Source organism: Leptopilina heterotoma, unplaced genomic scaffold (genome assembly GCF_015476425.1).
Source record: "Leptopilina heterotoma isolate Lh14 unplaced genomic scaffold, ASM1547642v1 Lhet_152, whole genome shotgun sequence".
NCBI lineage: Eukaryota > Metazoa > Arthropoda > Insecta > Hymenoptera > Figitidae > Leptopilina > Leptopilina heterotoma.
In genome coordinates, this window is record NW_025110868.1 from 1013076 (window position 1) to 1026180 (window position 13105).

The following is a 13105-nucleotide window of genomic DNA, read 5'->3' on the forward strand; positions in this document are numbered from 1 at the left end:
ATCAATTTGAAATTTTGTTCAATTGAATTTAAAATAATTAAATTTGTTAAAGAATTTTATTTGAGATTAAAAAAGTGAATTTTAAAAGATAATTGAATTGCTATAATCAAGTAATTGACAATTTTTTAAATAATTGAAATTTCCTAAAATTTCACTAAAAATAATTGTATTTTTTGAGAATTTTATATTAAAATTTGTTGGCATAATTGAAATTAGGTGTTTATACATAATATTATACATTAAAAATAATAAAATTTGTAAAGAATTTTTTGAATATTTTCCAAATAATGGAAATTTTTAAAAATTCCTTTTAAATAATACAATTTTCAAAGAAATTTTGAAGTAATTGAATTTTTCCTAAATTCGATTAAAAATAATTGAATTTTCAAAGAAATTTTGAAATAATTGAATTTTTCCTAAATTCGATTAAAAATAATTGAATTTTTAATTACCTTTATTAAAATTTGCTAAAAATAATTGAATTCTATAAGAATTTTTAAAATAATTTAAAATTTAAAATTCCATTGAAAATAATTGAATTTTTTGAAACATTTTGAAGTAATTGAATGTTTCTAAAACTTTACTAAAAAAATTGAATGTTTAATACAATTCTATTAAAAGTAATTAAATGTTTAAAGAATTTTATTGAAAATTTTTGAAATAATTGAAATTTTCTAAAATTTTATTTAAAATAATTGAATTCTTTGACAATTTTTTTAAATAATTGAAAACATTCTAAAAATAATTGAATTTTTTGAAAACTTTTGAAATAATTGAAAATTTCTTAAAAATCCATTAAAAATATTTAAATTTTTACATTATTGTGTCAAGAAATTTTAAAATAATTAAATTTTTTTAAAATGCAATAAAAAAGAATTGAATTCTAAAAGAAGTTTTTGAAATAATTGAATGTTTTTATAACTTTATAGAAAAAAATTGAACTTTTTAAGTATTTTATTCTGAATATTTAAAATAATGTAAAGTTTCAAAAAGTTGTATTAAAAATAATTGATGTTGGTTGATGAAGTCGAAATCTTCTTTTATAAAAATAATTGAATTCTTTGACAATTTTTGAAATAATTGAAAATTTTCCAATAAATCTATTAAAATATTTGAATTTTTACAGAATTGTGTCAAGAATTTTTTAAAAAATTAAATTTTTTTTAAAAACTATTAAAAACAATTGAATTGTAAAAGAAGTTTTAGAACATTTTTGAAAGAATTGAAAGTTTAAAAAAGTTCCATAAAAAATTATTGAATTTTCAAAGAATTTTTTAAGGATTTACTTAAAAATCCTTTAAAAATAATTGAATTATGAAAAAAATTCTCTAAATACTAGAAATATTTTAAAATTGTCACTAATTAAATTAATTGAATTTTTAAAAAAATTTATTGATTTATTTTTGAAATAATATGAATTTAAAATAATTGCAAATCATTTTCAATAATTAATTTTTCAATAATAATAATAATTTCCTAATAATGAAAAGTACTGAGAGAAAACAAATAATTTACAATTTAATGTACCGAAAACAATAAAAATTAATAATGAGATTTGCGAATATAATTTATATTTCATCAGCAACTTTTTGAATGGGATAATTCCTATTGTAATTGAATTTAACTTGCGATATTAATCAAATGTAATTAAAATTTAATTTATTAAATTTAATAATAAATAATCTCAAGTGAAAATCTTTTGTAAAATATCTCTCGCATAAATAAATGATCATAAAATTATTAAAGTTTAAAACTTTTCTGAAATTCAAGGTACATTATTCGCTTTTTCTTTTTTTGTTCTTTTGAAAAACGAGAGCGAATCAATGAAGGATGTTTTATCGATACACTTGAACTGTTTTTCGTTAGTAAAAAAAAAAGAAAAAAAAAGAAAAAAAATTTCCGGATATTTACTATCAAAGTTACTTTGTAAATAACGGTAAATCTTTATTGCAATCACCTTTTGCTAGTCCTTGAAGAGAAGATATCTCCGATCGAAGTTTGAGAAAGAACTGATGGTGTAGAGACGTCAGTTTGAAAGCAAAATAACTCCTGCAATGAAAAATTATTTTCTTTTAAAGTTCTGCTGTATAGAGAAAGAGAGAAAGAATAAAAAATAGGACTTGAATTTATTTTCGGGCAAATAGATCAAGGTGGGTGTAAAGTTTCCTTCTTTTTTTTTTTTTTTTTTTTTTTTTTTTTTATTTTGGGAAATTCCACATTTGAGGGTGAATCGCGATAAAATGTAAGTGCATTGAGGATTACTCTGTACAGTATATATGTATGTGTGTACTTTGTGCACAAACATTGATCTATGTTTGCTTAGCCGGCTTTATTTCCGCAAGAAACTTTGCTTTATCCAGAGACTGATAGGACTAAAGTTTGTTTTCTTTTTTTATTTATTTTTTTCTAGACATCAATTTTAAAATAAAGCTGTTTGAAACTTTTCTTTATTCACGGTAATTTCTCGAGCAAAAATTTGTTGTATATAGAAATATTAGTTCTTCATTCTTTATGGAAAAAATTTTTTACAGAGAAAAAAAAAGTTTAAATACCTTCTTACTATTAAAAATTGAAGTAATTATGAAAAATAGAAAATTAAGTACAAAGATTGAGTCAAACTATTACTAAAGAACATAAATTTAATAGTTTCGGTAAAAACTACATTTTATGTTTTACATATAATAATTTAGGTCCTAAATTACTAAATTATCGTAAATTTTAGTAGTTGTAGGTCAGTTTATGAGTTTCGATCGCGAGTGAAGCTCGGTGAAGCTAGCGAACCGCCAGCCGTCAGCCATCAGAAGAATCCATAGGCGTCGCAACGCACAGCATTTACGCGTATCTGATAGCAAACGGGTAGAGCTGCTGGCTATTTACATTTATTTTAAAAACTTTTTATGATGTGGTATTTAAAGGAGAATAATCCAGCAACAATTTAGTACAAAAGAAAAATTGTTTGGTAAATAATTAAAGAACTAATAAATTTTTTTTGAAAAAAATCACAATTTTTGCGTTTCTGGTGGCGGGCGGGTGGAGCTGCTGGCTTTATAATTTAATTTTAAAAATTTTCTATAATACGGTTTTGGAAGGGAAACAATTTAGCAACAATTTAGTACAAAAAAAAATTCCTTTGAACAAAAATTAAAAAAGTTATGATTTTTTTTTGAAAAAAATCACAATTTTTGCTTTTCTGATGGCGGGCGGGTGGAGCTGCTGGCAATTTAATTTCATTTTAAAAATTTGTCATCATATCGTTTTAAAAGGGGAACAATTTAGCAACAATTAAGTACAAAAGAAAATTTTTTTGAACAAAAATTAAAGAACTTATATATTTTTTTTGAAAAAAATCACAGTTTTTGCTTTTCTGATGGCGGGCGGGTGGAGCTGCTGGCAATTTAATTTCATTTTAAAAATTTGTCATCATATGGTTTTGAAAGGGGAACAAATTAGCAACAATTTAGTACAAAAGAAAATTCTTTTGAACAAAAATTAAAGAAGTTATGATTTTTTTTGAAAAAAATAACAATTTTTGCTTTTCTGATGGCGGGCGGGTGGAGCTGCTGGCAATTTAATTTCATTTTAAAAAATTGTTATCATATGGTTTTGAAAGGGAAACAAATTAGCAACAATTTCGTACAAAAAAAAATTTTTTTGAACAAAAATTAAAAACGTTATGATTTTTTTTTTGAAAAAAATCACAATTTTTGCTTTTCTGATGGCGGGCGGGTGGAGCTGCTGTCAATTTAATTTCATTTTAAAAATTTGTCATCATATGGTATTAAAAGGGGAACAATTTATCAACAATTTAGTACAAAAGAAAATTTTTTTGAACAAAAATTAAAGAAGTTATGATTTTTTTTTGAAAAAAATCACAATTTTTGCTTTTCTGATGGCGAGCGGGTGGAGCTGCTGGCAATTTAATTTCATTTTAAAAATTTGTCATCATATGGTATTAAAAGGGGAACAATTTATCAACAATTTAGTACAAAAGAAAATTTTTTTGAACAAAAATTAAAAAAGTTATGATTTTTTTTGAAAAAAATCACAGTTTTTGCTTTTCTGATGGCGGGCGGGTGGAGCTGCTGGCAATTTAATTTCATTTTAAAAATTTGTCATCATATGGTATTAAAAGGGGAACAATTTATCAACAATTTAGTACAAAAGAAAATTTTTTTGAACAAAAATTAAAGAACTTATATATTTTTTTTGAAAAAAATCACAGTTTTTGCTTTTCTGATGGCGGGCGGGTGGAGCTGCTGGCAATTTAATTTCATTTTAAAAATTTGTCATCATATAGTTTTGAAAGGGAAACAATTTAGCAACAATTTAGTACAAAAGAAAATTCCTTTGAACAAAAATTAAAAAAGTTATGATTTTTTTTTGAAAAAAATCACAATTTTTGCTTTTCTGATGGCGGGCGGGTGGAGCTGCTGGCAATTTAATTTCATTTTAAAAATTTGTCATAATATGGTTTTGAAAGGAGAACAATTTAGCAACAATTTAGTACAAAAGAAAATTCTTTTGAACAAAAATTAAAGAAGTTATGATTTTTTTTGAAAAAAATAACAATTTTTGCTTTTCTGATGGCGGGCGGGTGGAGCTGCTGGCAATTTAATTTCATTTTAAAAAATTGTTATCGTATGGTTTTGAAAGGGAAACAAATTAGCAACAATTTCGTACAAAAAAAAATTTTTTTGAACAAAAATTAAAAACGTTATGATTTTTTTTTGAAAAAAATCACAATTTTTGCTTTTCTGATGGCGGGCGGGTGGAGCTGCGGGCAATTTAATTTCATTTTAAAAATTTGTCATCATATGGTTTTGAAAGGGGAACAAATTAGCAACAATTTAGTACAAAAGAAAATTCTTTTGAACAAAAATTAAAGAAGTTATGATTTTTTTTGAAAAAAATAACAATTTTTGCTTTTCTGATGGCGGGCGGGTGGAGCTGCTGGCAATGTAATTTCATTTTAAAAATTTTTCATAATATGGTTTTGAAAGGAGAACAATTTAGCAACAATTAAGTAGAAAAGAAAATTTTTTTGAACAAAAATTAAAGAAGTTATGATTTTTTTTGAAAAAAATAACAATTTTTGCTTTTCTGATGGCGGGCGGGTGGAGCTGCTGGCAATTTAATTTCATTTTAAAAATTTGTCATCATATAGTTTTGAAAGGGAAACAATTTAGCAACAATTTAGTACAAAAGAAAATTTTTTTAAACAAAAAGTAAAGAAGTTATTATTTTTTTTGAAAAAAATAACAATTTTTGCTTTTCTGATGGCGGGCGGGTGGAGCTGCTGGCAATTTAATTTCATTTTAAAAATTTGTCATCATATAGTTTTGAAAGGGAAACAATTTAGCAACAATTTAGTACAAAAGAAAATTCCTTTGAACAAAAATTAAAAAAGTTATGATTTTTTTTTGAAAAAAATCACAATTTTTGCTTTTCTGATGGCGGGCGGGTGGTGCTGCTATCAATTTAATTTCATTTTAAAAATTTGTCATCATATGGTTTCGAAAGGGGAACAAATTAGCAACAATTTCGTACAAAAAAAAATTTTTTTGAACAAATATTAAAAAAGTTATGATTTTTTTTGAAAAAAATCACAATTTTTGCTTTTCTGATGGCGGGCGGGTGGAGCTGCCCAATGGGAAATGCCAGTGTAGTGCCGATGTTCACCACTGGCTTAGTACTCAGACGATTGTTCGGCGTAGTCTAGCCGAGCCTCGACAATTAGTGCTGGCTCAGTACAGAATTTTTGTTTCGCCAAAGCTTGGACAAGCCACGGCGGCAAGTGCTGGCTGAGTATAGAAAAATTGTTCACAACGCTCTTTGCCAACATTGCTTTTTTGACATAAACTTGAAAAAAATTATAAAAAAAGTTTATGAATGTTTATAAATATAAATTTATTGAAAAAAATTAATATTTTACTTTTCAGTTGTTCATTTTTTATTCTTATTAAATTTAATAATAACAATTTAACACAATTTTCTAATTTTGTAAATAATAAATTATTTAAACAAATTAAAATTATAAACAAAATTTAAACTTTAATCTCAATAATAATTTGGTTCCTATTAAAATACTATTATACTTCTTACTATGAATAAAAAATTATTAAAAAATTACCACGTAATTTAAGAATTACGTAAAATGTTAAATGCAATAAGTAAAGTAATTTAATTTAATTTTTAAAAATTTAGTTTAATTTATTTTATTTCAATTTATTATTTCTAACGTGTCCCAATTTTTTTCTCATCTTTGACTCAATAATTGTATGTCTGAATGATACTGAGATATTAATAATTTACTGTACACATGTGTCGTTAGCATAGTGGTTAGAGCGTTAGTCTGTTAGTCCGTAGGTCGTAGGTTCGATTCCCCTCGTCAGCAATTTTGTTTATTTTCATAGGTTTGCGATATTTCTAGATTCCAATCGTTATGTACTAAAATATGAAAATCTAATGCACACTTACTGTAATTGTTTATTATTTAATTTTTAAATGTTATAAACAATTTTTTCTACTTCATTTACTATATCCATTGTTAGTCTCCATCTTTAATACAATTTCTTTAAGAAGAGAAATATTTTATGAATAATAACTATTTATTAATATTATTTACCATTTTGTTGTTAAATTATTTATAATTATGAATTTACGACTAATTAATAACAATACGGCATTTATTGCGGCAATATTCTCAGCCAGCACTGGTCCAGTGCTGCGCCAGCGCTGTTTGGCAGCACTGACAGACAGTACTTCGGCAGCGCCAGACGGCGTTATCATCCCAGAGTTATGCCAGTGCTGGCTCTCAGCCTTGCCGCCAGTGCTGCCAGTGCTGGCGCAGTACTACGCCAGTTGTAAATTTCCCATTGGGTGCTGGCAATTTAATTTCATTTTAAAAATTTGTCATCATATGGTTTTGAAAGAGGAACAATTTAGCAACAATTAAGTACAAAAGAAAATTTTTTTGAACAAATATTAATGAACTTATATATTTTTTTTGAAAAAAATCACAGTTTTTGCTTTTCTGATGGCGGGCGGGTGGAGCTGCTGGCAATTTAATTTTATTTTAAAAATTTGTCATCATATGGTTTTGAAAGAAAAACAAATTAGCAACAATTTCGTACAAAAAAAAATTTTTTTGAACAAAAATTAAAAACGTTATGATTTTTTTTGAAAAAAATAACAATTTTTGCTTTTCTGATGGCGGGCGGGTGGAGCTGCTGGCAATTTAATTTCATTTTAAAAATTTGTCATTATATGGTTTTGAAAGAGGAACAATTTAGCAACAATTAAGTACAAAAGAAAATTTTTTTGAACAAAAATTAAAGAAGTTATGATTTTTTTTGAAAAAAATCACAATTTTTGCTTTTCTGATGGCGGGCGGGTGGAGCTGCTGGCAATTTAATTTCTTTTTAAAAATTTGTCATAATATGGTTTTGAAAGGAGAACAATTTAGCAACAATTAAGTAGAAAAGAAAATTTTTTTGAACAAAAATTAAAGAACTTATATATTTTTTTTGAAAAAAATCACAGTTTTTGCTTTTCTGATGGCGGGCGGGTGGAGCTGCTGGCAATTTAGTTTCATTTTAAAAATTTGTCATTATATGGTTTTGAAAGGGGAACAATTTAGCAACAATTTAGAACAAAAGAAAATTCTTTTGAACAAAAATTAAAGAACTTATGAATTTTTTTTTGAATGAAATCACAATTTTTGCGTTTCTGATAGCGGGAGGGTGGAGCAGCTGGCTATTTAATTTTTTATAAAAATATTTTTTATACATGTTTTTTAATAGGAATAACCAACAAGAATTTAAGAACTAAAAAAATTTTTTTAATAACTATAATGGGCCTGATAGAAATCGGATGGAGCTGCTTGCTTTTCAATATAAAATTAGAAAATTTGAAACACATCTTTTTAAAAAAGTAATAGCCCAGCAACAATCGTAAGACCAAAAAATTTTTTTTTAATAATTATAATGAGATTTATGAATTTTTTTAGAAAAATCTCAATTTGCACTTTTAAAAAATTCTTACACGTATGTGAAAACAAAATAAAGAATTACAAACAAAAAAACCAATCAGAACTTTTTTAATTTTTGTTCAAAAAAATTTTCTTTTGTACTAAATTGTTGATAAATTGTTCCCCTTTCAAAACCATATGATGACAAATTTTTAAAATGAAATTAAATTGCCAGCAGCTCCACCCGCCCGCCATCAGAAAAGCAAAAATTGTTATTTTTTTCAAAAAAAAATCATAACTTCTTTAATTTTTGTTCAAAAAAATTTTCTTTTGTACTTAATTGTTGCTAAATTGTTCCCCTTTCAAAACCATATGATGACAAATTTTTAAAATGAAATTAAATTGCCAGCAGCTCCACCCGCCCGCCATCAGAAACGCAAAAATTGTGATTTTTTTCAAAAAAAATTTATTAGTTATTTAATTATTTACCAAACAATTTTTCTTTTGTACTAAATCGTTGCTGGATTATTCTCCTTTAAATACCACATTATAAAAAGTTTTTAAAATAAATCTAAATAGCCAGCAGCTCCACCCGTTTGCTATCAGATACGCGTAAATGCTGTGCGTGGCGACGCCTATGGATTCTTCTGATGGCTGACGGCTGGCGGTTCGCTAGCTTCACCGAGCTTACAAAATTTAGGTCAAATTTATCAGTTCCAGAACAATGTATAAGTTTAATTTACAAATTACTGAGCTAAATCGTTAAATGCATTTTTTACAACATTTATTTATGAGTTTAGGTCAACATTTATAAAATTTAGGTCAAAATTATATTTTCAGATCAATTCACGAGGGTAATTTACAAATTACTTAGTTCAACGGAACAATGTATTAATTTTAGAAACTTTTTTTTATGAGTTTAGGTCAAGAATGACTAAATTTAGGTCATAGAGTTATTCTAATTAATAAATTTACATTAAAAATTTATGAGTTCAGTTGAAAAAATTAATAGCTTTAAATAAGTGATAGTAAAATTATCATGTTATTGAGTTTAGGCCGTAAGTTCATTAATTTAAGGTTTATTTATGAGTTTAGACCAGAAATTACTAAATAAAAGTAATTAATGTTTAGATTAAAAAAAATTAATTTCTGAGTTAAAATTACAAGATAATTAAGTTCAGCTCGAATTTATTAGTTTTAGACAAATTTATGAGTTTAGATTAGAGAATTTAATTGTTAAAGTTATAAAAGTATAAAGTTTGGAAAATTACCTTATGAGTTTAGGTCAAAATTTATTAAAATTTGGTGAAATTTATTAGATTCAGATCAATTCATGAGTTTAATTAACAAACTACTAAGTTTAACAGGAGAATGAATAAATTTTAGAAAATTTATTTATGAGTTTAGGTCAAAAATTACTAAATTCAGGTAAAAGAATTATTACTGATAATAAATTTATAAGTTCTGTTGATAAAATTGATAATTTGACGTATTGAAATATTGAAATATTGAACAAAACAGTTTTTTTTTAGATAATACCAAAAATTTAATGAGTTCAGGTTCTAAAATTAATAGATTATAGAATATAATGTTGAAGTTTGAAATGAATAATGTTTAGAAAATTACCATATGAGATTAGGTCAAAAATTAGAATAATCAGTTCAAATTTACTAGTTTCAGACCAATTTATGAGTTTAGCTCGAAAATTATTCATTTAAATCAGAGAATATATAATATTTAGAAAAATTACTTACGATTTTAGACCAAAAGTTAATTAAAGTAATGATAGATTTATGAGTTTAGGTCACAAACTATTACATGAAAAAAATTAATGTTTAAAGATTAAAATAAATAAATTATTTTTGACCTAGATTACAAAATTTATTATCTCTACTAATAATCAATTAAATTTTAAGAGTTTTTAGGTCTCAACTTACTGAATTCAGGTAAAATGTATTAGTTTCAGGTCAATATAAGAGTTTAAGACTCAAATGACAAAATTCAAGTCAAATTTAATAGTTTTAAATCAATTTATAAGCTTAATTTACAAATTACCAAGTTTAACGAAAAAATGTATAAATTTTAGAAAATTTATTTATGAGTTTAGGTCAAAAATCATTAAATTCAGGTTATAGAATTATTTTAGATAATAAATTTATTAATTCAGTTGAAAAAGTTAATAACTTTAAATAAAGAAATTTACAATTAGCAAGTCATTAAATTCTGGACATAAATTTATTAATTTAAGACTAATTCATGAGTATAGGTAAAAAATTACTAAATTTAAAAAAAATTAACTCATGAATTTCAGTCACAAAATAATTAAGTTGATCTCAAATTTGATAGTTTTAGACAAATTAATTAATTTAAATCACAGAATTTAAAATTAAATTATAAAAGTATAAATTTACGAAAAATGCCTTATGAGTTTAGGTCAAAATTTACCAAATTAATTTTTTTTTATTAATTTCAGATCAATTCAATAAGTTTAATTTACTAATTGCTAAATTAAACGGAAGAATATATGGATTTTAGAAAATTTATTTATGAGTTGAGGTCAAAAATTATTAAATTCAGGTACTAGAATTATTATGGATAATAAATTTATGAGTTCAGTTAATAAAATTAATAACTTTAAATAAAGAAATTTACAATTAGCAAGTTATTGAGTTCTGGCTATAACTTTAATAATTTTAGTTAAATTTATGAGTTTTGGTCAGAAATTTCCAAATTCTGGAATAAATTTTTTTTGATGTGTTACTCGAATTTATTAGTTTTCGTCAAATGTATGAGTTTAGATTGCGGAATACATTGTTAAAGTTATAAACGTAGAAATTTTTTCTACAATTTCCTTATGAGTTTAGGTCACAAATTAAAAAATTCAATCCCAATTTATGAATTTCAGGTCAATTCATGATTTTAATTAAGAAAGTCCTAAGTTAAACGAGAAAACGTATAAATTTAAAAAATATATTTATGAGTTCAGGTCAAAAGTGACTAAATTCAGACCATAGAATTATTATAGATAATAAATTTATGAGTTCAGTTTATAAAAGTATTAGTTTTAAGTAATGAATTGTAGAATTATCAAAATATTGACTTAATAAACTTAAATTAATAAGTTTAATAATTTAAGATTAATTTATAAGTTTAGGTCAGAAATCGATAAATTCTAGATAATAAATTTAGTTCTTTTATGTGCTAATTTTATGAGTTTTTGGTAATAAATTTACGGACAATGATAATAAATTTTTGAGAATTAAATAAGAAATATTGAAAATTCTTAGTTTTCGAATTTATGAGTTTAGGTCAAGAACTAAGTTCCGGTCATACTTTTATTGTTCGTTTTGTGTGTGAAATTGAAAATAAATTTAAAATTAAAAATAAAATTAGAACTGAAAATAAAATTAAAATTGAACATAAAATTTGAATTAAAAATTAATTGAAAATAAAATTAGAATTAAAAATTAATTGATAATTAAATTTGCCAACTCACTTCCGGTGATCCATTCTCAGTTTGAATTTACATCGTTTCCCATTGACTTTCGTGTAAATAACAAGACACGATTTACTGTAACTCAAAGTTTGAATATCCCTCCATTGAAATTTTGCCAATTCTTTCCTCTCACGAAAACGACCGCCGCCTCTTTCAAAGAGTTTCAAACCCTCGCCATGTATTGCCAACCAAACACTGCTCTCGGTCTTTTTCCTCTTATCATTCTCAGTTTTACTCGAATTATTATGAATATTATGAATATTATTATTATTATTATTATTATTGACGTTAATAATTTCAGCACTCTCCTTTTCACTTGTCACCGAAGTATAAATATTATCATTGACATTAGCAGTAGTGGTTGGATTTCTAGCGAGAATTATTTTCTCCTCGTCCGTGTAGGCTTTTGTTTTATCAGCACTATTAGCAGGAAATGCGGGACAATTGCGTTTTAATTGAGCGTAAATATCTTCGGTATGCGTCCGACCTATTGGCGATGTACGTTCATTAAATTTTCTCTGTCGACTTATTATTTTACTCAATTCCTTGGCATCCACCGTCGCAATGTAATAGTGCGAACCAAAATCAGATAAATTTTGAGCGTGAGTGATAAACATTTCCTCGGCTTTATTTGTATCGAGACCACGTCTCTCACGGTGCGCTTGATGTAATTGTCGTTTTAAATTTTCAGCGTTACTTGATAAGTCGCTGTATTGTTGGTCATGATCTGGATTTAATATCAGGGCTTCGGGAATGTAGTGCTCCAGGAGGAAATAATCTCCACATCCGTGTTCCTAAAACAATTCAATTTTATTAGTATTCTTCTAATATTTTCGGTAAAATTTTTGTTAATATTCTTTTTAATATTTTAGATTTTTTACCGAAAGGTAGAGACTATTAAATAAGTAAAGTGTTTTTTAAGAGCACAAAAATAGTGAAGCTAATGCCATTAAAAAGAAGAAAAATTGTTGAATTTTAAGAAAGTCGGATTTTTGAATTTTTGATAATTTTGGATAATTTTAGATTTTTTACCAAAGAGTCGAGACTATTTAATAAGTAAAGTATTTTCCAAAAGCACAAAAATAATGAAGCTATTTGCCATAAAAAGGAAGAAAAAATGTTGAATTTTAAGAAATTCGGATTTTTGAATTTTTTCGAATTTTTGATAATTTTAGATTTTTTACCAAAGAGTCGAGAGTATTAAATAAGTAAAGTATTTTCCAAAAGCACAAAAATAATGAAGCTATTTGCCATAAAAAGGAAGAAAAAATGTTGAATTTTAAGAAATTCGGATTTTTGAATTTTTTCGAATTTTTGATAATTTTAGATTTTTTACCAAAGAGTCGAGAGTATTAAATAAGTAAAGTATTTTCCAAAAGCACAAAAATAATGAAGCTATTTGCCATAAAAAGGAAGAAAAAATGTTGAATTTTAAGAAATTCGGATTTTTGAATTTTTGATAATTTTGGATAATTTTAGATTTTTTACCAAAGAGTCGAGACTATTTAATAAGTAAAGTATTTTCCAAAAGCACAAAAATAATGAAGCTATTTGCCATAAAAAGGAAGGAAAAATGTTGAATTTTAAGAAATTCGGATTTTTGAATTTTTGATAATTTTGGATAATTTTAGATTTTTTAC

General features: G+C 25.1%; 1 protein-coding gene across 2 annotated transcripts in view; it reads right to left on the reverse strand.

The window, feature by feature from the left end:
- LOC122498593 (tyrosine-protein phosphatase non-receptor type 13-like) overlaps positions 1-13105 on the reverse strand; it is a 244057-nt gene that overhangs the window by 19009 nt on the left and 211943 nt on the right. For both annotated transcript variants that reach the window (XM_043606394.1, XM_043606393.1), the window contains exons 11-12: positions 11466-12259; positions 1958-2049 (exon numbers count right to left, since the gene is read on the reverse strand). In XM_043606394.1, the coding sequence (XP_043462329.1) occupies positions 1958-2049; positions 11466-12259 (886 nt within the window). The remainder of the gene's footprint in view (positions 1-1957; positions 2050-11465; positions 12260-13105) is intronic.